Here is a 27,139-nt window from a genome sequence, read left to right as displayed (position 1 = left end):
GAACTGGAGCTGGTCAGCCAGCACACCCCTAGACTTGCCCAGGAGTCAGGGGGACATGATGTAGGAATGTCCATCCATAAGTAGTCATGGGGCAGACTGGTTCCCAGGTGCTTATCAAGACATCAGACCATGGACAGCTTGGCAAATTCAGCTATTGTAACCACACAGCTCTGACAGTGCTCACCACGCTATATTTGTTTTCCTGCATTGATTTGCCCCCTGGGAGGGAACATTGAGTATATGCATTTAATACTTAAGCAGAGTCACAGAACATGGGTATATGGGTCAGAATGCCAGAATGAGACAGTACCCCAGGGTCCCATCCACTCTGAGTGCCTGGGATGAAATCAGCCTTCTGAGTCTGCAAAGCTGATGACTGAATGTGGGTCCTTGAGGACTCCACAAAGGCAAGAGCCCCTCAGAGGCTGAGGTTGAGCCAGGTTATTTGCTACTTTTCATCTTTATCTGACACCAAATTTAACTGAGACCCACCACAAGGAGGGCTGTGCCCTCAAACACATGGATATTCAATTTCCATATTGTTTCCAGACCTTTTGGTTCATCTTATTTTTATGGCAAATGTTTATATAAAGTGCCCCTTAAGGATGGATCATTTCTCATGCTTAGGTGTTTGGGAAACTGTGTTTTAATTCACATCACCAGTGAACTACAAAATCCAAACTCACAGACATATTGTTTATGGTGTATCTGGGAGTCCTAGAATGCTGGTTAGTTTAAAAGAAAGAGCAAAAACTTGAATTTTGTAGACGTAGCTCTCCTTTCTGGCTTTCCCTCTCGTTCACTGTGAAATGGACAATGCATGGAGTCTCTCTGACCCTCAGTATCCTCTTCTATAGAGTAAGAACAAGCATGCCTACTTAAAAAATGAGAGGCAATGAGTATTCATTGTCTAGCACATATCAGGCACTCAAATGACAACCTATCCGTCATTGCTATTTGGAGGACTTGATTAAAATTAAGTTGAGTCGCCCTAACTGGTTTGGCTCAGTGGGTAGAGCATCGGCCTGTGGACTGAAGGGTCTCAGGTTCGATTCCAGTCAAAGGCATGTACCTTGGTTGTGGGCACATTCCCAGTAGGGGGTGTGCAGGAAGCAGCTGATCAATGTTTCTCTCTCATCGATGTTTCTAACTCTCTATCCCTCTCCCTTCCTCTCTGTAAAAATCAATAAAATATATTTAAAAAAAAGCCGAGTCATCATGGTGATGATTCTCAATGTATTCTGTCCACAGAACTACAAACAAACAAACAAAAGAACCCCAAACCCATAAAAATATTCCTATGATGGTTGCTGTCCAAAATGTTTTTTTAAATTATTATTAAGTACTTATACTTGACCAATATAACCTGATGTGTCTCAGTCTTATTGATAACTTACTTTGTAAGATCACTAGATTTTGGCTCAATCTGTTAAAAAAATCTTAAATCCAATTTAGATTCAAATACTTATCTCTGCTTAATAACTTAACCCCTCTGACCATTCTGTCTCTTCGATGCCAGGAGGGGTAGGCATAGCCTGGAGCAGCTCTCCAGAACTCAGGTTGCGGCAGACCTTGGCGAGTGCCAGTGCTGGTGGGTATGATTGCTTTATGTGGCAATGTTCCCAAAGAGATCCTTCCAGATCCAGCTTAGCTGCTTACAGTGTGACCTTGGCAACAACACTGCACGGCTACCATTCATCCATTTCCTCAGGGTCTCCTCCTTGTCAGACACTCCCTGTGCATACAGACACTGTATTCACTCTCAACCCACCAAATGGGTCATTCTACCCAGTTCCAAGTTACAGCACCAGCCCGCCCCCTTCCCATTCCCCCAGCACCAGCCAAAGCTCAGAGAGGTTTCAGCCACTTGGACAGACACACAATTAAGTCACACACTACATCCCTACTCAGTTTTGACTGGTCTCAAAGCCTCCTCTCTTTCCATTTCTCCATGCTGTCTGTCCATCCTGAACTTGTCTGAGCCTCAGTTTCAACATCTTCTAAATGACCTGATAGTGCCCTGCCAACTTCATTTAAGTTGTTAAGATCATCAAATAAGAAACTGTGTCCAAAGGCTCTGTAGATTCTACCTGGCTGCATAACTGTGGATTATGACTACTCTCTAATGAGATTATGAAAAGAAAATATTCATACACTTACCTGTATTAATAAATTCCATGCAGAGTATGGGCATATAAAGTATAGATACTTTGATGACACGCCTTCTCTTTTCTATCTCACTCTAGTTTACCATCTCCAAGAAACACCTGGCGGAGATGCCTCTTGGCACCCTTGGAGGTGGGCATGTTACCCCAACTTTACTCACACTCGGGCTCTCATCCCTGTGGGTGGAAGCATGCTCTGCCCCATTCTAAAGTCACACCGAGGCAGAAAGAAAGCTATTTCAATTTAGAAAAGTTAAAAAAAAAATCCCCATATATCCACAGGAGCTCCTTGAGTCAACATCTACTTTCAATGACCTACTTTGAGTTGAGGCTGCCTTTCTAGGGGGCTGTCCTAATAGAGGTCAGCCGAGAAAGTCAGCCACCAGCCTGGCCTTCAGGCTTTTGTAGCAAACAGTCAGGGGTCCCAGCTCCAGAAGGAGAAGGTTGAAAACATTTATTCTTTTAATGTTTTATGGGGAGATACCTTGAGTCTTCCAACAGAATGAAGGCATTTCTAAACACTGAGTAAAGAGAGCTGGCCTTTTTAATGCTGTTCGATGCTTTATAGAAGGCACAGCGTTCCCCGCTAGAAAAACCCCTTTGCTTGGTGTCAGCTCTTTCCTAATGATCGCATACGACAGGAGGTGACCACTCGGATGGAGCTGGCCTACTTCGTTTACCTGAGCAGCGCGGGGAGTGTGAAAGGCTCCAGGCTGAGATGTCGGTCTCCTGTGTGGGGGGCTGAGGGGACATCTCGGAGGCTGCAGGAGCTGGTGATCCGTGAGGCCGTGGGTGGAATTATTCTCAATGCTAAGCCGTGTCCTTCAGCAGGAGGCTCCTCCCTGGCCTGTTTTAGGCTTGGTTTCCTGTGAAATTCAGCCACAGACCTTCAGCGGTGTGACCTATGCTCGGTGGGACTTCCTCTTCTCGAGTTGAAAGGCAGTAAATGAAGCCGTAGGAGGCCGAGGGCTCCCTATTCAAGGGGTGTCCTTAAAGACACACAGTGTCCTTATGGGGCACTTCACAATTTCTAGAACACACTAGAACAGATTGCTGAGTAACATTCATACAAAAAAGGTGGGTTTCGCTAGACTCATTTCACATGCACACATAATGCTAACATCTTGGGACTTGATGTTGCCAGTGGTTTCCTGGGGTCCCCCTCGCCCCAAGACACATGGACCAGATCCATCAGGTGTTATGAGGAGGACCTGGGGTTCCTGTTGTATTAATTCTTAGTTATGTGACCTTGGGCAAGTTTTGATTTCTTTTTCAACTTGTTTCCATTCTGTGATCAAGGGATAGTCATATTTATATTTTAGATATAGTCCAAGAAATGAACAACATACTGTAAATAAAGACATGTTGCAATGTTTGGGGCGTGTATTAGGTGCTCAGTGCATTTTAATTTCTCTCCGCCTTCACCCTGGTTCATTTAAGCTGGCACAAGTTCTTGCAGGTGCTTGCTGTCCTCTCTGGTCCTCGCCACTCTAGTTTTACATAAATTGATCTTGAATTCCGTAATACACCCCAACTTAACCGATTCATTTTTCACCTTCACTAAAGAGGGTGATGCCGCTAACCTCATAGCATTTTTCAGTGCATGAAATGCTAAAATGGTCTTGCAAACACAGATAGGTAAGAAGATATGGGTGTAACCACAGGTTAACTACCTGGAACCCACTCAAACAGATCTTCAAATATTTTTTCAACTTCCATGAATTTAATGCACAGAAGGAGAAACTGAAGTTTTTATCCATCCTTTAAAAATTATCTTCTTATTTTTAAACATTTTATTTTGAAATAATTATAGACTCACAAGAAATGGCCAAAACAGTCTAGAGAGGTCCCCCAGAGAAACTGATGTCTCATGAATAAACTTTCTAGGCAGAAACAGATTTATTTTTTAATTCAACTCCTCTCTCTAAAACTGAGACAATGTGTTGGAGGATAGAGAGAGAGAGAGAGAGAGAGAGAGAGAGAGAGAGAGAGAAAGAGAGATGGCAAAGCCTGACCCAACTTCACCACTTTCCTGCTATTCTTGCTCTTGCTTCAGTTTTCTTTTGCAATTTTTAAAACAAAACAAATGCAGGTAATAAAATTGCCGCTCTTAGGAAGCATTGTGACAGGGTGTGGTGTTTGGATTCATCCTTTCAGTGGGTGGTGATGACCAAGTTCAGGCTCCCATCACACAGCTGGTCTTGGAACGGTGTCAAGACCTGGGGTTGCACTGGTCAACGTACACATGTTCACCCCCCCCAAAACAAGCAATACTGTCCACATCCCAGTTGTCTGTTTTAGCACTAGCCTTTCTGATTTATTATAGTTTAGCACCTGTTCCTATTGGTGCCCAGGGCAGGGTGGTTCCAGCCCCCTGAGAGGGGCTCACCTTACACTAATTGCCTTTTCCTTCTCCTTTTGTCTCACATCTCCTTCAGGAAACACATCTGAGCCTCCCCAGTCAGCTGTGGTCTCCTGCATCATGCCAGCACTTTTCCTTCTGAAAGGGGAATCTTGGCATGAGTTGAAGTTGTATCCTCTGCTGGGTTTCAGATGTGCTCAATTTCAGCTGGGTGCCTGCTGTGCCTTGGACACATTCATGCCTGCTGAGAAGTAGCCTCCTGGACAAATCTAACATATGTTGCTGAGTAACATTCATACAGAAAAGATGGACATTCAAACACACCTGGTCATATATGGGGAACGATAGCAGGTGGGGCTGTTCCCATAGAGGTCCATTCTCTCCAGGAAGGATCTTCAAGGGCCTCTCACTTCCTGACCCAACTCCCCTAATACACCCTACAGCAAGCCCGACCCCAACATGGGTTAGCCCAGGACTCAGTGTACAGCTCATAGGGCAGAGGTAAGGTGCCATCCTGAGCCTAGCATGGCTCCTGATTGTGGGCATATGTCCTGGCCGAGCTTTGTTGCATTCCTGCTAAGTTCTTTGGGAATCACAGAGGTGGAGGTGATAGGTAAATGCAGGCAGAGTTTTCCCCTACGATTTCTGCTCAGCATGCTTGGACTCCTTTAATTCTTTATTCACAGAAATGATAGCTGGTTTACCAATGAATGCATATCCCTTAAACATGAGTTTACTGCTTTGCTCACACTTTTTCCCCAGAAGGGGCTTGGAGATTAACATAAATTAAATTCTCAGTGTATGCTAGACATTATTCTAGGCACTTTGCGTGAGTGCATGATCTAATCACCACATAGGCTTCCAAGCTGGTGTCATTATTACTATTGCCCATTGGAGAAAGCAGAGTCTCAGGGTCACCAGGCTCTCACCACACTGGTGATAGATGAGAAGGACCCAGCCAGGTGCATGTCTGGAGGAAGAGGATGCTGGGTAGTGGTAATCTCATGAGAGGGTCCTGAGGAAGGGATGGACTTTGGGGGCATATAGACCTTAATAAAGTACAGATTCCTTGAGGGTGGCTGGAGTTATTTCTCAATTTGGAATTCATTGCGATCACAAGAATACATGGTGCAGCACCCAACAATAGGTAGGCTGCATTGGCTGCAGCCTAAAGTGAAGTGAGCGACCACCATGCTGAGTTGAGGGAAGAACCAAGTCTGTGGCCCAAGTTCCAGGCTCTTAGCCAGACCTCTTTCAGACCAGCATGGCTACATCTCTGGATTCTGCGTTTAAATGGCAGCTGTCGTTAGCCATTTCTCTTGAGCAGAGCCTTGTTTAGACAAATCTGGCCAGAAATGTGACATCACACACACACACACACACACACACACACACACACACACACACACACGCGCGCACACACACACACACACACAAATCTGCTATCAGTTGTTTGCCAACCATTTTTCCCGGAGGTTAAGAACACTGTGTAATATTTTTAAACCATGCGGACAAAATCACTCCCTCTCAATGCAAGGGCTGAATCCTTGCCAGGGTCGCTAAATTGGCAGGGCAAAGGACCCCACATCATCTGTCCTCACGTGGGTGGAATGTAGGTCTTGAAGTGAAAATCAGATCAAGGAAAAACACATCCAGCACCAACAGCACTAAGGATTCCCTGATTAACAAGTAATCAGGGAGGGAGAGAGTGGGACAGGCAGGACTCAGAACAGAAGAGAGAGGAGGGAAACCAAGTTTAGCACCTAAAATGGAACAGGGCCTTGCCTTTAAACTTCTCTCTTTCATTCTCTCTTTCTCTTTCTCTTTTTAATTTTTTATTTTCAAGGAGGAAGAAGGAACCAAAATGATTTTCACCCCCTTTAAGGCAAATAGGAATAATAATAGTATAGGTAGAGCCACTTAATTTTCAGACTCTTTTCCTGATCTTTATTTTTCTTCATTTGCTCTGAGTCTGTAATGTACCAACCTCTCAGCATAATTGTTGAGACTCATACAAGTCAAGTTTCAGGTCTTGTCTGATCCGCAGCTGATGGATCACTGAGCAAGAACACACTTGGATCTCTACTCTTCAGGCACCTGTCCTGGCCAATTGGTTCTTTATCCTTCAAATGCTCTCCTGTTCCCCAGGCCTTTAGACTCATTTGGAATGAAACATTGACTCTCTGGGTCTCCTTCTACCTGACAGATGACTTTGGGGTTTTTCTTAGCCTTCCTAATCATGTGAGCTAATTCATTATCTTCCTTCCTCCCTCCCTCCCTTCCTTCCTTCCTCCCTCCCTCCCTTCCTTCCTTCCTTCCTTCCTTCCTTCCTTCCTTCCTTCCTTCCTTCCTTCCTTCCTTCCTTCCTTCTTTCCTTCCTTCCTTCCTTCCTTCCTTCCTTCCATGTGTCATCTATCTATCTTGGAAGAACCTTGACTAATATACTCATGTAGAAAGTATTTGAATTGCAATAGGGATTAGAGAAGAAATAGGTTTGGCAAAGAGAAGGTGTCTAGTTATGAAATTTAAGGCATGAGAAGGAGGCAAAGGTACTACCTTTGGGGGAGGAAAAATGAGAATCGCAATAATGATTAAATGGGATGGTCTATGTGATGCATTCGACATCACAACTATTCAGTAAATGCTGTGATAGTGATGTGATGCTGCTGCAGGAAACTGAGGTTGTTGTGGTTAAACAGGATTTCTAACGTGAGGAGCCTGAATAGGACCACACCTGTCTCACTCCAAGCCTGTCTCACTCTAAGCCTGTCTAACTCCAAAGCCAAATAGATGTCCATGGTGACTTTACAGAGACCTGGCATTTTCCATTATTTTGCACTAGAGACTTAGATGGGTTCCCATAGTGCTTCAGAGTCTATAAAAATTTAGCACTCATTACCTCATTCAAACCTTGGAGTCTGCCTTGTGATGGAGGTACTATTTTTAATTTTACAAGTAAGGAAGCTGGAGACTCAGAGAGGTGAAGAGGGGTGTTAATCATGAGGCTTGAGTGCAGTGCGCATGCTGGAGCTTGGGCCTCCTGACGCCGAGGCATGGGTCCTGTCCTTCACTCAGTGGCGTTGGCTCTTAACGGAGTTTAGGTTCTTACATGAGCTGGGAAGGCACCAAACATGGATGAGGAAAATTACCTACAAAAAAATCTCTGGTGTTCTTAAAGTAAAAGAAACAGTGCTTTGTGTAAACGATGGCAAATAGGAATATTCAGGTGCCATTGCAGACGGTGTATGATGATGTATGTATAACTACATGCTTTGTATTTGGAAATTAAATCTTTCAACTGTGTTACTGCTTCAAACACTTCAGCAAATGTGGATGGTTTCCACTTGCTAGAAAATGGTGATCACCTTCTGCTTCTGTAAAAGGTTTCACCAGCTCTGAACTTTGCCTTGTCAAAATTCCTCCAAGCCCTCCATTTCATTCCTTCTATAAAGACATCCATAGGGCTATCACTGTCTAATTTTCCTGGCCATGAGTAAGATATATTTGTTTCATTTCTTTGTCAATACTTTGACAAGGAAGTGCTTAACACATGCCAGAAATGTTGCAAGCAGACCTTGTATATGTCAGGCTCAGTTGCATGTATTGCCTGTGGATAGAACCCAAAATCTCCTTAAAATGACTCCTAGCCCACCTCTCTCCTACCAGTGTGGTTGAAGTCCTGCATTAAGCATGTATGTCCTGGTCCCCTGGGACCAGGAGGTGAGTCATAGCTGAAAACCAGCATATTTTGCCGCTACTGAAAACCTTCACTGAACATCTGGTTTGTGCCATGCCTGTGGTCAGTGCCAGGAGGACAAACAAAACCCTCCTCTCCAGGAGCTTTCTGGGAGGTGGGAGACCAACACATAGACAGGTTGCTTGGTGAGTGAAAAGTGGAGATAGTATATGGAAGGGTTTGAGGATGCACTTAGTAATTTCAGGAGTTGACCATAATAAAAATTCACATGCTGCTTGCCAAGGGCCATTGTAATGAAGGCTTCACATGTATTAGCTCATTTGATTCTTTCAGCAGCTCTGCAAGTGCGAGGTCACTATCATCCCTGTTTTGTTTTTTTGTTAAATATATTTTATTGATTTTTTTACAGAGAAGAAGGGAGAGGGATAGAGAGTTAGAAACATTGATGAGAGAGAAACATCAATCAGCTGCCTCCTACACACCCCATACTGGGAGGTGCCCGCAACCAAGGTACATTCCCTTGACGGGAATCGAACCTGGGACCCTTCAGTCCTCAAGCTAACGCTCTATCCACTGAGCAAGACTGGTTAGGGCTCATCCCTGTTTTATAGGTGAGGAAACTGAGGCACATAGAGGTGAGTAGCATGAGGTCACCCTATAAGTTGACCTGAGACTTGAATTCAGGGAGCTTGGCTCTCCAGTACATACCCTTAGCTGTTCTGCACCATCTTTGCTAGTGGTCAGTGGGATGGGGAGTGGTTAACCAGCTAGAGGAAGAGGGAAGCACACTTCACACAGAAGTAGTGCCAACAGGACCCAATCCAGTCCAGAGAACAATGACTTTAAACAAGCATGTCAAACTCGCCGCCTGTGGGCTGCATGTGGCCCACAATGAATATTTTTCCAGCCCAGCCAATATAATGGTAAGAAACGTTTCAATAAAAATTTCATAACTTAATTTTTACAATATCCTGTTATACATAATCTATATATATATAAGCCCAGCTACTGAATGGCAGAACGACCAGAACGACCAGTCTACCAGTCACTATGACGCTCAATGTAGGAGTTGTCCCCTGGTGGTCAGTATGCTCCCACAGTGGGAGCACCACTCGGCTGACAAGGATGAGCAGTTGATCCTACAGCGGGAGCAGCCGCTAGCAGGTCCAGGGTGAGGCTGAGTCTCTGTACCTATCAAATACCTGAGACAATCCAGGCTCTGGCCTGACCCCACCAGCTGATGCAGGCCCTCTAAGGTGTGTTCTAGAAAGAGTGCAGGGATCTGGCATAGGCGGATGGTAAGAAGGGATGTGACTGTGGACCCCCCAGGGAGGCTGTCCTGATGGCTGAGGATCCTGGAGCATGGCTGCCCTGAACATCCCCGATGGTGTCACCAACCTGGCATCACACATCAAGGACATTCACTGAGTGGCTTTGGGGTGCAAAGCTCTCTGCCAGGTTCCTCCAGGGCACAGAACACGCCTTTACCCAAGACATTACCCTGAAATATCAGCTCAGACTAATTTCCTCATTCAGCAGCCACTCACAGGGCAGGTCCACAGACACTTGGCTGACTGGGATGAGCAGTGCTCCCACAGTGGGCTTATCCCTGCAGGCCACACCCCCACCAGTGCACGAATCTGTGCACCGGTTGTCTAGTTATTAACAACAAACTACAAAGTACGCTAATGACTGATTACTATAATCATGTTGCATTCATTTCCCTTACACGCTTTATGCACAGGCGCACCATTTCTCTCCACTAATACTAGCAGCGAATATTTTAGCAGCCGATTGCCATGTCATTAGTCTTGCACTGACTTGTTTGGTGTGTGCAACAGGAAATATTTCGCTTTCGGAGAACAAGAAAAATAGGTTTACTTGTGTTCTGCTTATTAATTTGTGCAGTTATTCAGTGTCTGGTAAGTTAATGTTCAAGAAAAAATATTAATTTTTATTAAAATGTTCTATTATTTTATGTTAATGATTACTCATTTATTTCAGCCCTTTGTAATTAGAATGTCTCTATCAAAATAAACCTACGTTTCTATGAAAATTGAAGCTTTTGTTTTTTTGCAGTCACATAAACTTAAACCTTGTTTATTTGGCCCGTGTTAGCCTTTGGGTTTGACATGCTTGATGTAAAAGATAGAAAATGACCCATTATATTTGGAGCCCATCTCAAGGATGATAGTGGCCTATGTTCTGCAGGATTATTAGTGATAGCGTCCAATTGTTTATCTCCTGCGATCTGTTGCATTTAGCTTTGTACCAGTAGCCACAGACATTAACTGCACCATTAGTTCACATGCCAGAAGTGGCTACTTTTCGTTGTAGTAAGTGTTTCAATGATAATTTATTGAGCACCTACTCTGTACCCAACACTGGGTCAACGAATGGGGACATACATAGAGTGAAAATAGGGTGAACAAAACAAATGATGACCGGTGGGAGATAGGTGTGCTCAGGTGTTTGTTTAACGTCCAAGCACAATTTGCTTGCATCCCCTGCTGTGTGCGCCCACGGTTCCTGCCTTAAGGTTGTTCGCTTTCTGGAACTCTTCATTTCTGAGTAAAATGGGTTGAGAGAGTCACACAGAAACTATCTGACTCCCCCCGTTAGACAGTTAGTTCCCAGTGAGGAGGGTCTACACTTCATTGTGTCCTAAGTGCTTGGTACATGAACACATATAGAATAATTAGTACAGTTTTAGGAAGTGCAATGAAGAAACAGTACAATATTCTTGGAGAATGTATAATAGGGGATCTCATTTCAAACGAGGGATGCCGTGGCCAGGTAGCTCAGTTGGTTAGAGATTTGTCTCAATACACCAAGATTGCGGGTTCAATCCCTGGTCAGGATGCATACAGGAAGTAATGAATGCATAAATAATTGGAACAAAAAATTGATGTTTTTCTCTTTCTTTCTCTCTTTCTCTCCCCAAAATCAATACAAAATATGAGGGAATGGCCAGAGAAAAACCTCTCTGAGGAAGGAACAGTTTGAATAAGATTTGCGGGAAGGACAGGGGGTTAGCTAGAGGAAAGGGAGGGAGGAAGTTCTGGGGTGGCGGGGAGACCCCAACTTAGCTGCACCGTCTTTCTCACGTCAGACAGCGGTTTCCTTTAAGCTTCTGTAGCATGCCATTTCAGGAAGTCCTGTTTCAACTATGTAAAATGACTTACATAAAAGGCCTATTTTGTTTTTATTGCCACTAAAAATAAATTCAGAATAAAATAACTTGGAATCATTTTTATTTTCATGCTTGATTTTTTTATGTGAGATGATAGAACTGCAAGTTTACTTTTTCTTAGGCCATTTTAAAAGTGAATTTTTCTTGCTGGCTGATGTCAGCTGCCTACCCTGAGCCCCTGGGGGTGGTGCTGCCTTCATTCCTCTCCCTCCCTCCCCCTTCATCAACCATATGCAGGAGGAGGGACGTGCCCCCTCCCAGGTGGGGCCAGGGGTCCTGCTAGGACAGCACACTGGCCCCTGCCTCTACGACGTGGCATCTTTGCCCAGGGCAGCTGGTCAGGAGGAGCCTCTGGGCCTATGGGATCGAGCCTCCCTGTGCCTAATGGCCCAGGCACGCTGCTTCTTGGCTGTACGATTGGGAGGATGTAACTCCCTGAAGCTCAGAGCCTTGAACTGGGAAAAATAAATGGTACAGTGATCTAAAAGTGTCTGGTACAATGCCTGGCACACAGTAGGTCTGCAGCTCATATAAATCAGAGCCGACCTGGTCCATGCCGGCTTTGTCTCTTACTTTTCTTCAATTTAGCTCTAAATGTTTCCCTCTACACCTGAGACCCTCTGAGACCCATGCAGAATGGCAGGCACTTCTAGCAAACTCCTCCAGATGGAAGCGGGGGCCAGGCTTCATCTATGGACATGTTTCTTCAGGAAGCAGAGCGACTTGAGTCCCTTGCAGGCTGGGGGAGTAGCTTAGGGAGGACAACCTTCCTCTTGGGTGCACTACAGGCTCCAGTGCCCCAGTGGGACCAACGAGGCCCGTGTGGCATCTATGTGCACAGAGAGCAGGGCGGTTTGGCCCAGGTGCAGCGAGTGGGCACAAGGGAAGTGCCATCATGGAGCAAAGAAGTCAGAGCGGCCTTGGCGTAGACATGAGTAAAGGGAAGAAGACAGTAAGAAGGATTTGGCTGGGTCTTGTGATAAGCATTTCCATATCAGCTATGGCAAACACTCCCTGGAACCCCAGTAGTTACGCGGCGGAAGGAATGGAGTCTGGAGGTGGAGAGAAAGAATGAACAAGACACACGTTTCCACTGTTAGGACCCATTTGTCCTTCCTCAGTTGGCGTGACCTTGGGAAATACTAGTTACACTTAGACCCCCACATTACTTTCTCTTTGCTGTTATAACAAACTGCCAGAAAAATCTGTGGCTTAAACAGTACCATTTTTTTATCTTAGATTTCTGTGGCCAGAAGTCCAAAATGAGTTTCACGGGCTCAAGTTTAAGTGTGGGCAGAGCTGCATTCCCATCGAGGCTCTGGGGGAAAATTAATTTCCTTGCCTTTCCTAGAGGTTGCCCACACTTCCTGACTCATGGCCCCTTCCTCCACCTTCACATTCAGCAATGCTGAATCCCTCTGACCTCTCTCCTGCCTCCCTCTTCCACATGTAGGGACCCCTATAAGGACGTTGGGCCCCCAGATAATCTCCCTCTTTTAAGGTCAACCACTTTCTGCTTTCATTCCATCTGCAACCTCACTGTCCCTTGCCAAGACTCTAACACATTTATGGGCTCCAGAATTGGGATGTAAACATCTCGGGGCTGTTTTTCTGCCCTCTGTTGGCACCATCACACAGCATCCAATGTGCTGTTTTAAGTATAAGGCCCTGGATGAGTTTCAGAAGCCACGGCTCTGGTTCTAGCGTCATTGGTCATGAGCTGGATGATTGGATGTTTTATTCAATGGTTCCCTGTGGACCGGCAGCCCTGTCTGGAGACAGAGTGACCATGGGAAGAGGACGAAGTAGGAATGGGTGGGTCTGGAACTGCCTTGCTCTGTCTCTAGCTGGGGTAACATGCTTGCACATTTACAAATATGTTTCAGACGTTATACTACAGATGTTAGGAGGCAGGTATAGTGGAAAGCCCACTGTCTCTGAACCTTAGAGTTCCAGGCCAAGTGTATCTTTGGACAAATCACTCCCATCTCTTCATGTAAGGTCTGAACCCCTTGCCATTCAAAGCTAAAGGGGCCCATTTGGAGGGAAACTTAGGGACAGTCCCAGGATTTGCTTCTGTGTTGAACTGACTATATAAAAGTACTCAGCCAAGGACCACGTGCCAGGGTTCCCTGGTGTATGGGTAGAGATGCCAACAGAAATACCAGGGTTTCATTGGGCAAGGCACAGACTTCATTTCAATCTTCCTTGAGGCAGCTCTGAAAATGTTCAGAGTCTGATGCCGACATTAGGAGGACAAGAGAATATATGTCATTTGTGTACATATCCTATGGATGTTATGGGCTATTCCACTCACTAGAGTCATTCAGTCCCTCCTCCCAACCTTTACACAGGAGTGGTTTTCTTCTCATCTTGCACAGGTCAAGCAAGTGAAGCCCACATTAACCAGATGGCCATTGACTGGCCCAGGCATCATGCATCTCCTTTCCCTACATGAGGACTCTGAGCTACCTCTTTAGTGCCTGGGATCAGAGGCTTCCTTAGGACACAACTAAGGTTCATCCATTCATTCACTCATTCTTGGGGCAGAAAGTAAATAAGACGTGGATGCCACCCTCAAGCATCGCACAGCATAGAGATAGGGAAGGGATGAGAATACAGTTCAACATGGTTCAAGATGGAGAAAAGTTCAGGGTATTTTGATACTCAACGAAGTCACCTGAGCCAAGAGGGTTAGAAGTTTTCCAGGGAGAAAATGATGCTTGTGCTAAATGCTGGAGGCAAAGTAGGCCTTCATTGTTTCAAGATGGGACCCAGGGTTTCTAGGTGATAGGACAGAGTAGAGAGAAGCCTGGCATGTTCAGAGAAGAGAAGGTGAGTCCCTCGGAGGGGAGGGGTAGCAGGAGGCACAGTGGACAACATTCAATGCTGATGTCAGAGAGACCAGGGCTCAAATCCCATCTGTGTCACTTACTGCCACTATTTAACCTTTCTGTGCACCAAGCTTTTACATCTGCAAGTGGAAATATGATTCTACATCATTTTATGATGGCTACATTGGCTAATAGTAAGATAGCTAACATAATATTCATTATTTCCAAACACTAAGTGCTTTATGCTGTTAATGTTTAATCTTCTCAAGTCTTTGTGTTAGACACTACCCATATTCTAAACACAGAAAAACAAGTAGCTTTCCCAGGTCACAATCTAATAGTATCAGAGTTTGAATTCAGACCCTGTCATATTCTTAACCAGTGTGTGTAAGTAGTGTATACGGGGCACCCACACACGATGAGCACTGTGGGGGCGGATGTGTTGGGCAGTAGACTTGGGAAGAGGCCTGAGTGTGAAGGCCTCTGCTTGTCTATTATCCCACAGGCCATAGAGAGCCCAGGAAGGTTGGGCATGACATGGTCGGATGTTCATTTTAGGATGATTTCTCTGGTGGCCCTGTGCAGGAAGGCCTGGAGTGGGATAAGAGATAAGCAGTGGTGTCTTTTTAGGATATTGGAGGACCTTTTAAGTTTGTTGAAAGAGATGCAAGAGACTTCCTTCTTAGTTTTTACACTGTCACGGAAAGAGATCAGGTTGTGAAGGAAGATAGAGCAAGATTCCACTTGGAACTTCACCAATGCCATTGAGATTACCTCTATGATTATGTAATAGAACTGTTTTTATAGGGCTTCTCTATAAAATGGACAGTGCTGCCCTAGCTGGTTTGGCTCAATGGCTAGAATGTTGGCCTGCGGACTGAAGGGTCCCGGGTTTGATTCTGGTCCAGGGTACGTACCTCCATTGCAGGCTCTTGGCCCTGGCAACCAATCGATGCATTTCTCTCACATTGTTGTTTCTCTTTCCCTCTCCCTCTCCCTTCACTCTCTCTAAAAATCAATGGAAAAAATATCCTCGGGTGAGGATTAAAAAAATAAAAAATGTACAGGGCTATTGAAAAGCCTGGCCTAACACATGAATTTGAATGACCATACAAAGCAGCACTGAGTATAGTTTTAGTAACCTACACAGTTTTAGTAACTGATAACCAATGTAATAACCATTTGACTTGTTATTTACACTGGAGAGTTCTGAAAGGGAAGGGGGCTCTATTAATAAGTACAACAAGCAAATAAGCAAAGAAGAGCTACCTCAGGTCTCCCTCCATCTGGGAATTATAGCTCAGGAAAGTGCACGGATCTAGGCTCTAGGCAGTAATATGGCCTGTGGACTGGTTGGTTCTCTGTGCTCACCCATCTGAGGTGATGAGTGACCACGAGGGACAGGAGTCAGAGAGACTGGCCAGAGCTGGGGTGGTCATCCAGCTTCCTAGGAGGAGGGTGCATGTGAGGCTGATCACAATGAAAATGTAGAGGGAATAGAGTAAGCTAAGGAAACAATCATAAAGGAATGAATGGGCACCAGCCTTTTCTGTGGATTTATTCTTTGGCACATGTTTCCTATCATAGTCCTTTCTAATAATAAGAGCTAATGTTTGTCAGGCACTGACTATGCCTGGCACTAACTGTGTGTCTGGCACTGTTCTAGCTAATCTGAAGGACTAACTGGAGGCCCTTGCTGTCCTTGTCCCCATTGCAAGGTCACAGCCTCTTTGTAATGTGTTCACTCCCAAAGTTAGAGTCCTTGTCTCTCTCCTGAACCTCCTTGGTGCCTCCCGGACACTTAGGATAATTACAGTGAGAGGGGCCTGCTGCTACTCTTGGTTATGTCTGTGTCACACGATAAACTCAAAACCTGCCTTATTAACTTTGTGTGTGGTCTCTTCATGTAGTCCCTTCTCTATCAAAGCCAAATGAATGAGTCAATGAGAGAGCAGCAGAGAATAGATAGGTAGGAGAGCCTATTGCTTTGAATGTGAAGCCAGATTATGTGAGAATGTCTCCCCTGGGCTTGAGGTCTTTGACCCTGAGTATAGGATGACTGATGCTTATAGCTCAACGGTCTGACTTGGCCTCAAGGATGGTTTTCCCACTCAAGGTCTTAGGCTTTAATCAAAGAGAAAGTTCAAAACTTTGGGCAACATACCCTTCTTTCTCTAAAGGTGTGAACTAGTGTTCAAACCTGTATCTTGAACACTAAAGCATCCCTGCTATTAACTGCTTTGTGGCATGGATGAGGGCCTTAGGGTCATAGAGGGCACTGAGCTGCTTCTTTACGACACTGCAGAACTTGGCATCCAACACAAGCATGACCCATCGGTTTCTCTTGGCAAAAACAAGTGCTCTCTGACTCGAGCCTGAAATCTCACAGACCTTTCAGCCTAAGACTGCTGAGCCCCAGGGCATTCTTTCCCAAAGAAGAGCTGCCAAAGCATTTGAAATATAAAAAGTATATATTAACCCATAAAACACAACGTTGCAGAGAATATTGGAACAGAGGGACTTGGGAAACACATACTGCTTGGATTTTCGTCAGCAAGTCTTTTTGTTTGAAAGACTGGTTTAGTTTCACTTAGAAAAGAAAAGATATTTTTTATTTTCATTAGACTTTAAAAAAAATTTAAATATTGAAACCTTTGTCTCTGTCCTGGCCCTTGAACAGTCGAGGAGCCTGCCAGTCAGGCCACTGGCTTCGGGCCAGCTCCTTGACTCAGATGAGACTTTCTGGGCCCAGATTATCTCCTTTACTAAGAGAAAAAATGGAAATGGCCTATTTCTGAAGCCCCTTCCATGCCAACTTTCTGTGTTTACAAGGTGCATTCCAAACTAGTCCTGTGATCCATGAAAGGAAGATCTGAAGTTGTATGAAATTTCAGAAACTCTCTGGGGGATCCCGGGAGGTCCATGAGCATATTTAACAGCACGCTGGCCCAGGCACCAGGAGACAATGGGCGTCCAGCTTTAAAGGAGCTGCTGGATCACATGCAGAAAGTTCAAAGTAGGTGATAAAAGCTAGTTAGATGTCTTGCCTGCAGTCTGAGTATCAAAAGGGTCAGCAGAGTAGAGCGAGAGGAGAATTTTTTTGAACATGTATTTTTGGAAAATATATTGCTGGGCTGTGAGACCCTTACACCTCCCAAAGAGGGAGGAGAGGAGGAGCCTGCCTCCCACCGCCCATCGTGTTGGGTCTGGGTGGTCCCAGCATTCTGAAACCCGAGTCTTTGACAGATGGAAAGAGTATGGATGCACCAATCAGCTGCTGGGTGAAGGGGCGAGAGAGGGTGTTAGCTGGGTTGGATGTCCTGAACTCCAAGAGAAAGGTGGATGAGTGAGTGTTTCCCATGGAAAATGAGTGCCATGGGCAAGAGAGAGCTGATGGGGATCATCATAGCACCCATCAGGGTAAAGACAAGGTGGAGAAGGGCTGAAGGAGGAGGGCATCTCCCACATCAGAGAGCTGCAGGAAGAGACCCCAACAATGGGGCAGGGGGAGGCGGGGTCTCTGCAGTTGACCCTCTTTTGGATATTTCATGGCCCTTTTTATGACATCAGACCTAGACCCCCAGCTCACATATCATAGGCCGAACAAGAACTTTCCTGCCCCCTCTCCTTTTCTTTTTCCCTCACCTGCTCTAGACCTGGGGTGTGGTGGGCACTAGTGCCAGGGAGGATAAAGGGCAAAGGCCACTAGAGCCTGTCCTGGATTGGGGTCCACAGACTATGAGAGAGGAGGAGCCGAGACTCAGAATCAGGGTAGAAAATTTGCTTTTTAAATAAACACACACTTTTTAAATAATAAAGCAAGATCATGAGTTAAGAATGAGAAAAACTGAGACAAATGGTTGAAGAGGGCTAGGTAGTTAGGGATGGGACCATGGGAGGGAAAGTAGAATAAAGAGCTGAGCTCAGCCCCAGAAACAAACAAAGTGACCTAGAGCCAAACCCAACCACAGACACAAAGTGACCTAGATACGAACCCAGTTGAGCAGGAAAAGACAGTGAGGTCACTTCGGACCTGACATGGCAGTCCTCAATCAGGTCCACCCTGCCAGAGGGAACTTGAGCTTTAAAATGTATGGATGTTGCTAGGGCAGGCAGCTTGCACATAACCAATCACAAGGCAGTGAGGTGTATGAAATAACCAAACCCAAGGATTATCCTAAAGCAACATTTTTTGAAAGAGCCAATCAGAAGCCAGCAGGACATATATCTACCCATAGACAGATTCCTCGGAAACCTACTTGGGTGCCCTCCCTGCTAGAGGAAGTCTGTTAACTCTCAATAAACTTTGCTTTCCCTTAAAAAAAAAAAAAAAGGATTGTGAGTTAAATTGACTGATACATTTTTGGTTAAGAGAGACTAGAGGCAGGATCAAGGAAAATAGAATCACTTGGAGCACACTTATGTATGTGTTGTTCAAACAGCTAAATATTTTCTTTTAGATCACTATGCAGAGGACTACTGTTTATACAAATTATAGATTCAGAAATCAGGACAGCAGCGGGTATATAAATAAACATCCGTGGGTCCTTAGATCTCTTTCACTCTGAAGTAGTTTAGATAACATGTTCACAGTTGAGCATGTGTGGGGTTTATTACAATATTTATTCCATGATTTTAACAGTGAGATATTCCAGATCTCAATGGAAAAGTCACCCAAATTAACAAAAGCCTAATTTTATTTTTTTTAATCCTTTGTCAAACCATCAAATCTTATATTCTGACTTTTGATATAGGAAATATGGTCAATGCAGCTAAATAATATTAAAACTACTAGTTATAAGTAGTTTTTCTTTTTATATTCAGACATCTTCCTTTTGATATATTTATGAATTAAATTATCTACCCACCCTCCCCCCTCCTTAAAGCAACATTTCCATTTGGTTTCATTATCAGTGATGAAGCAGCCAAGTAACTTTTATGACTATATTACATTTTTTAAAAGAAAAAAATAACAAGTTGTCTGAAATACCTTCAATGGAAGATCAAGTTCATATTTCTCCCTGTGCATATTATCAAAATGAATCTTTTAGATTTTTTTTAAAAATATTTATTGTTTAAAGTATTACATTAGTAATACTTGACCTCTTCCAGCTTGCCCCCGCTCCTATCACTCAGACCCTCACCACCCCATTGTCTCTGTCCACAGGTATGCATATATGCACACAAGTTCATTGGTTGATCTCTTCCCACCCATCCCCCTCTGCCTTCCCTCTGAGGGTCTACAGTCTGTACCATTCTTCTATGTCTCTGGGTCTATTTTTGTTCATCAGTTAATGTAGTCGATGGACCAGTAATATCAGAAAAATGAGGGGCCTGGTTAGAAATACAGAACCACAGCCCATTCTCAGACCTGCTGAATTGGCAGCTGTGTGCCCAGCAGGATTTGAGGAGTGCTCTTAGATGGCCATGCCACATCAGCATGGGGTTTCTTATCTGTATGCTTCCCTAACCGTGTGGCCCTGCGTGCCCACAGCATCTGAATGCAAAGAAGAGCAGACCAAGTGGAGTCCAACGACAGGGCTTGCAGTGTGTGTGGCCTCAGGCAATACACTTGGCTTCCCAGCTCAGGCCTCTCATTTTAAAACTGTGGATCATATTCTTTACTCCGACTCTGCAAAGTAGGACACATTCAAAATGATGTTATTTATAATGAATCCAGTGCACGGTCGGGTTCATACCAATGCTTCACAAATTGATTTCCAACAAGGTAACAGTATACCCACCATTGCCAAGTAGCATTTAATTCCTCTTTCTTTTTTCTTTTCTTCATCCATCTTTTTTTTTTTTCTTTTTCTTTAACTTCTACTTGTTTGGCAATGTCAGCCACCCAGAGTGTAACTAAGAATACTACATTAAGTTTACGTTACTTTACTGGCACTAAAATTATTGTCAAGACCACTGTGGGTCAAATTTCCTGCCTGTTGCATGGTAGGCCACCCACCCCCCCCCCCCCGCCCCGCCGTGTCCTCAGCACGAGCATCTGCTCACTCTACCACCGCTGGGCTAGGCATGCTGATCTATCTCTTTTCCAACCTCCAGACAGGAGGAGCAGGAATAGGGGATGGGGAGAGGCGGCGTGGAAAAGTGGGTGAAGAACCCGAAGTTGCCTGGCAGACAGAGAGCTGCCCCAGCAGCTTAGCATTAGGGCCTGAGTCATCAAGAAGAAGTGAATCCTTTTTCTGAGTCTCTACTTACTGTTTGAAAAGGTGGGGCGGTTTTTAATGGTGTCCAACTGAAAGTTGAGCATGCAAGATTATTTTTAAAATGGGAATTTTGAGTGAGTGCTGTAGAATCGAGGTTTCAGCAACATTAAAAATAAGCAGTTTCTATCTGAATTCATTCTCAGGAGATTTAGTCTTTATCGGTTGGCAGCATTAACACTCTCTGGCTCAGGTAAATTTTTATGATTTTTGTTTTTTGCCCCACTTTTTTTTTGGCTTTGAGGTTTAGAATTCTGGTGAAGTTAAGTAAATAGGTTAATAAAAACACTGCAATATCTCAGTTGAGGTTTAGAGTGCGAGCAATTTACTATTTCCACAGGAGAATCACACAGAACACCTTGAGACTTCTGCTTCAGGGAAAAATGGAGATTCACTGTAATCTATTTTTTTCCACTATGTCCAACTCAACACCCTAGACATTACATCGAGAAAACATAAGGAAACTGCAATGTGGAAAGAAGATGGCAGACCCAAGGAACAATAAGGTAATGCATTCCCTGAGTTTACTTGTTCTGCTTCATATGTCCCAAACTTGGAGCTGAAGAAGCCAGCCACACAGAAATGCCAACAGGCACCAATAAAAATGCCCCTACAAACGCCCGCCCTCTCGGCCTAGAGGAACAGGGAGGGAAAGTCTAGCAGGACAGAAATTTCTAGAAAAGAAATGCTTTATTGAAGCTGAACACCACAGAAGAAGCTGTGGCCCACCCACGCCAGCAAAGGCTGAGTGGAGAGCCTACACTTTCACCCTCCCAGGTATAATAAGGGTCCCCAAACCCCTGCTGGATTGGGTCAGAGGAGGTGGAGCATTAAGTTGGAACTTTTATCCATGCCAGGCAGTAATGAGCTCCTTCCCTCACAGACTTCCAACTCTATTGGACAGTAATGAGGTGTTTCTCCCCACCCCACATAGGGGTTTAGGGGTCCTGTGACAGGAGGCTTATTGGGGAGCTGTAAAGAGACACTCCTACCCTCTCCCAATCAGAGAAGTGTGAGTGAGGCTCAGTGGGGAGGAGAATTCCCATCCCTGCCTACAATAACAAGAAGCACCCCACACTGAGTACCACGGAGGCCGAGTAAGGAATGTAGTCACCTACACCCACTACCCTGGGAGTGCTGAGGTAGCATCTCCCTCACCCTTGTCAGATGGTGTCAGAGGAAGCCAGTTAAAACACCAGTTTTACGTAAGATCCAGAGCATTCTAATTCCCAGAATGTAAATTTTAAATTTAAAAATCACTCATCATACCAGGAAGCAGGAAGTTCTTGTCAATGAGGAAAAGACAATCAATGAATGCCAACAGCAAGATAACAGAGATATTAGAATCACCTGACAAAGAATTTAAAGAGCCATCACAAAAATGCTTCAGTGAGCAATTAAGAAGATGCTTGAAACAAAGGAAAATGATGTGAATCTTAGCAAAGAAATGCAAAGTTTTAACAAAGAAATGGACAATGTTAAAGAAGAAGAACCAAATGGAAATTTTAGAACTGAAAATACAATAACTGTAACAAAAACCTGAGTGGGTGGGCTCAACAGCAGAGTAGAAGGGGAAGAGGGAAGAATCAATGAACTGGGAGCAGATAATGGAAATTATCCAATCTGAACAACACGAAAAAAAATAAACTAAAACACAAGCAAGCAAAAAACAAACAAAGGGTGTCTCAGAGACCTGGGAGACTGTAACAAAAGATCCAACTCTCAGGTCAGAGCCACCAGAAAGAGAGGAAAAAGAGGACAGGGCTGAAAAAAATAGTAAAAAAATTTTTTTTCTGACAACTTCTCAATTATGTAAAAAACATAAACCTACATACTCAAGAAGCTGAGTGAATCCCAAACAGGGTAAGCCCAAAGAAAGACACACCAAGACACAACATGTTCAAACTTCTGAAAACTAAAAGTAAAGAAAATATATAGAAAGTAGTAAGAAAGAAATTACTTATTAGTTTACTTATGGGGGAAAGATAATTTGAATGGTAGTGGATTACTCATCAGAAAATATGCCAACCACGAAGAAATTGGCATATTTTTCAATTGCTGAAAAAGAATTAAAAAGAACTATAAAACCAAAATATTATATATAGTAAAAATACCCTTTAGGAATGCAGGGGAAATTAAGACATCTTAAGGGGAAGAAAAACAGATTTTTCATTAGTATACCTCCTGTAACAAATGACTAAAACAATCTTTTTTTTTTTTTTAACAGAAAGGAAATGTTAAAAGAAGTAACCTTGGAACACCATGAAGGACAATAAGCTAAAATGCACCTAAGCAAAATAGACTTCCCTTTTCCTCTTAACTTTTCTAAATTATGTTTGATCGTTGTAGCAAAAATGGTAGCACTCTGTGTTCTACATGTATGTGGGGGAAATATTAAAGAAAGTTATAAATGAGGTTGGTTTGAGAAATGAAAAAGGAGGAACGGTTTCTACAATTTCCTTGAACTGGTAAAATGACACCAGTGAACTATAGTGAGTTTTTTAGACATAATGTTAATACCAGAGCAACCACTAAAAAAGCTATTCGAAAGATCACTCAAATACACTCTAGATAAACCAAAATGTAATTCTAAGAAAAATGTTCAAATAACACACAAGAAGGTAGGAAAGAGAAAACAAATGCAAATAGAACAAACAGAAAACAAAAATAAAAACCCTAATGTACAAATTATTGCATTATAGAAATGGTCAAATTTACATTTTGAAAAATTATCTTTATTGTTGAAAGTATTACAGATGTCCCCTTCTCCCCCTCATTGACTTCTTCTAGTCTGCCCCACTCCCCACCCCAGGCCTTCACCACACTGTTGTCTGTGTCTATGGGTTGTGCATATATGCATAAAGCTCTTTGGTCAAATTTACATTTAATATAGACAGACATTCGCAGGGCAGATGGCAAAGCTCATTTCATAAATATGGCTCAACTACATGCTGTCCACAAGAAACTCACTTCAAATATAACAAGATAGGCAAGTTGAAAGTAAAATGATGGAGAAAATATTAATTTTAAAGTTTTAATTAATTTGCAAATATTAATCAAAGAAGACCAGATGTGACTGTAGTACTATCAGATAAAGAATATTGCCAGGCAGAAAGGAACATAGATAAGAGGGCCAACCCACCAAGAAGACATAGTGATGAACCAAATGTGTATGTACAAAAAATCAGAGCTGCCAACTATGTGAGCCGCAGTGATAGAACGGAGGGAGGAGACAAGGGAAGTCCATAATTATAGTTGGAAACTTCAACATCCTCTCTTGACAGCTAAAACAGCAACAAGACAGGAAATCATCAAGGATATAGAAGAACTTGAAAACACCATCAATTAAAAGGACTGAATCAACATTTATAAAATACTCCACTCAGCAGTAGCAGAATGTACATTCTTTTCAAGTGCCCATGAAACATATATCAAAACAGACCACTTCCTGGGCCTTAAAACGAACCGCAACATGTTTAAGAGTTTTAATCATGTATCATGTGTTCTCTGACCTTTTTGAAGTCAACTGGAAATTACTAACAAGATAATAGGAGTATCACCAAACACTTGAAAAACTCAACAGCATACTTCTAAATAATCCATGCATAAAAAAAATGTCTCAGGGGAAATAAAAGAAATGCATTGAATTGAATGAAAATGACAACATGCTATCTAAACTTTGTGGGACATTGCTAAAACAGTGCGGAGAGAGAAATTGACAGCACTAACTACACGTATTAGAAAGGAACATTTCAAATCAATACCCTAAGCACCAACCTTAAGGACCTAAAAAAGAACAAAATAAGCCCAATGGAAGCAGAAGGAAAGAAATAATAGAGAAAAGCAGAAATCAATGAAATAAAAAATAGACATATTAGCAATAATCAATGATATAAAGAACTGTTTCTTTTAGAAGATTCAATAAAATTTACAAACTTCTAGAAAGACTGACAAAGAAAGAGAGAAGTAGTAAATTACCAAGAAGGAGAGAGGGAATATTATACAGACCCTGAAGACATCAAAAGGATAATTAGGCAATACTATGTACAACTCTACATAGTATTTGTAGAGTTGTACATAGTATTGTACACACATAGATTTGACAAGCTAGATAAAATGGACCATTTTCTCTAAAAGTACAAAACACCACCACTCACCCAATGTAACATAGATCATTTGAATTGCCCTGTAAATATTAAGGAAATGGAAGAGAATTGACATCTTCACTACATTGAGTCTCCCAATCCATGGACAAAATATGTCTCTACATTTATTTTGATAGTCTTTGATTTTTTTTTCATCAGCATTTTGTGGCTTTTAGTATACACATTCTGTACACACTTTCTTAGATTTACACCAAAGGGTCACTTGTAGTAGTCAAGCTATGGAAGCAACTCAAGTGTCCATAAATAGAGGAGTGGATTAAAAAACTATGGGAAAATATATATAATAGAATATAACTCAGCCATAAAAGGAACAAAATCTTAACCATTTGGAACAGCATGGATGGACTAGAAGGTATTATGCTAAGTGAAATAAGTCAGTCAGAGAAAGACAGATACCATATAATTTCACTTATATGTGGAATCTAAAGAACATATAAATGAACAAATGAAACAGAAAGACTCATCGATACAGAGAATAGACTGATGGTTACCAGAGTAGGGGTGCTTGGGGGACTGGGTGAAAAAGGTGAAGGGATTAAGAAATACAAATTGGCAGTTACAAAATAGTCATGGGGATATAAAGTACAGCATAGGAAATACTATTTACTGTAATATTGTCAATAAAATTGTCATAACTATGTATGGTACCAGGTGGGTACTAGAAATATCTGGGGGAACACTCTGTAAGGTATATGGTGTCTAAACACTATGTTGTATACTTGAAACTATTACAAAATAATATTAAATGTAAATTGTAATTGAAAAACATTTAAAAGACAAAACAAAACAAAAAAATAATTAATGAGGAGGAAATTGATAAATTGGACTTCATCACAATGAAAACCTTTGCTCTGTGAGGACTATGAAGAGGATGAAAGACAAACTATAGACTGGGCGGAAATACTTGCAAACCAAACCACATATCTGACAAAGCACTAATATCTAAACTATTTAAAGGACTCACAAATCTCAACAGGAAAAGAAATTCAAGTAGAAAATAGGCAAACAACAGGAACAGGCATTTCACAGATGAGGATACACAGATGGCAAGTAAGTGTGTAGAAAGATGTTCAGTAACATTAGCTGGTGGGAAAATGCAAGTCAAAACCTCAATACGACATAAGGAAGGCCAAGAGACATATGAAAACATGCTCAAAGTCACTAATCATCCGAGAGATGCAAATCAAAATGACAATGAGGTACCATCACACACCTGTCAGAATGTTAGTGAAGATGTCAATTCTATCATGAACAAATCAACAAACAACAAGTGCTGGCGAGGATGCGGAGAAAAAGCAACCCTCGTGCACTGCTGGTGGGAATGCAGACTGGTGCAGCCACTGTGGAGAACAGTGTGGAGTTTCCTCAAAAAACTAAAAATGGAGCTCCCATTTGACCCAGTGATCCCACTTCTAGGAATATATCCCAAGAAACTAGAAACACCAGTCAGAAAGGATATATGCACCCCTATGTTCATAGCAGCACAATTCACCATAGCTAAGATTTGGAAACAGCTTAAGTACCCATCAGCAGATGAATGGATTAAAAAACTGTGGTACATCTACACAATGGAATACTACGCTGCAGTAAAAAGGAAGGAACTCCTACCATTTGCAACAGCATGGATGGTCCTGGAGAGCATTATGCTAAGCAAAATAAGCCAGTCAGAGAAAGATAAATATCACATGATCTCACTCATTTGTGGAATATAATGAACAACATAAAGTGATGGACAAAAATAGATCCAGAGACAGAGAAGCATCGATCACATGCTCAAACCTCAAAGGGAAGGTAGGGGAGACGGGGGGGGGGGGGGCGTTACAGGGAAGAGATCAACCAAAGGACTTGTATGCAGGCATATAAGCCTAACCAAAGGGGTGAGGGCATGAGTGGGAGTGGGCAATGGGGGGATAAGGACACATATGTAATACCTTAATTAATCAAGAAAGAAAAAAACACACCTCAGTATATCACTACACACCTATTGGCAAGGCTAACTTACAACGTAGCGACAGTACATGGACCTGTGAGATTCTACATTCCCACCGCAATGTGTGAGTGATCGGCTTCTCCATATTATTTCCGGCACTCATGCATGAGAACGTAAATGGTACTGGTGTTTGGCAAACAGTTTTTCAGTTTCTTAAAACACTAACATCTAACAATTGCACTCCTGGGCATTTATCCCAGAGAAATAAAAACTGTTTACATAAAAATGTATACACAAATACAGGTTATTATTTGTAAAAGTTAAAAAAAACAAACTGGAAACAACTCCAATGTCCTTCGATAGCTGACTGATGAAACCATCTGTAGTACCTCCATGCAAACACTACTCAGCAAGGAAAAGGAACCCATTATTGATATGCACAGCAAGTTGGAGGAATCGCCAGAGAATAATGTTTAGTAAGAAAAACAATTCCAAAAGTTTACTTACTGTATGATTCCAGTTACTTAACATTTTTGAAATGACAAAAAAATAGAAAGGGAGAACCTGGAGG

At 42.9% G+C, this 27,139-nt stretch overlaps 1 protein-coding gene across 1 annotated transcript in view; it reads right to left on the bottom strand.

The window, feature by feature from the left end:
• CLNK (cytokine dependent hematopoietic cell linker) overlaps positions 1-4,646 on the bottom strand; it is a gene marked incomplete at both ends in the record, with an annotated part of 122,837 nt that extends 118,191 nt beyond the window's left edge. Inside the window, one exon of the mRNA XM_079765249.1 lies at positions 4,555-4,646. Coding sequence (XP_079621375.1) covers positions 4,555-4,646 — 92 coding nt within the window. The remainder of the gene's footprint in view (positions 1-4,554) is intronic.
• Between the last annotated feature and the right edge of the window lie 22,493 nt (positions 4,647-27,139).

This window comes from Cnephaeus nilssonii (assembly GCF_951640355.1).
Source record: "Cnephaeus nilssonii genome assembly, chromosome: 1".
In the NCBI taxonomy this organism is placed as follows: Eukaryota; Metazoa; Chordata; class Mammalia; order Chiroptera; family Vespertilionidae; genus Cnephaeus; species Cnephaeus nilssonii.
Note: the sequence above shows the minus strand (reverse complement) of the source record. Positions and strands in the feature narration are given on the sequence as shown.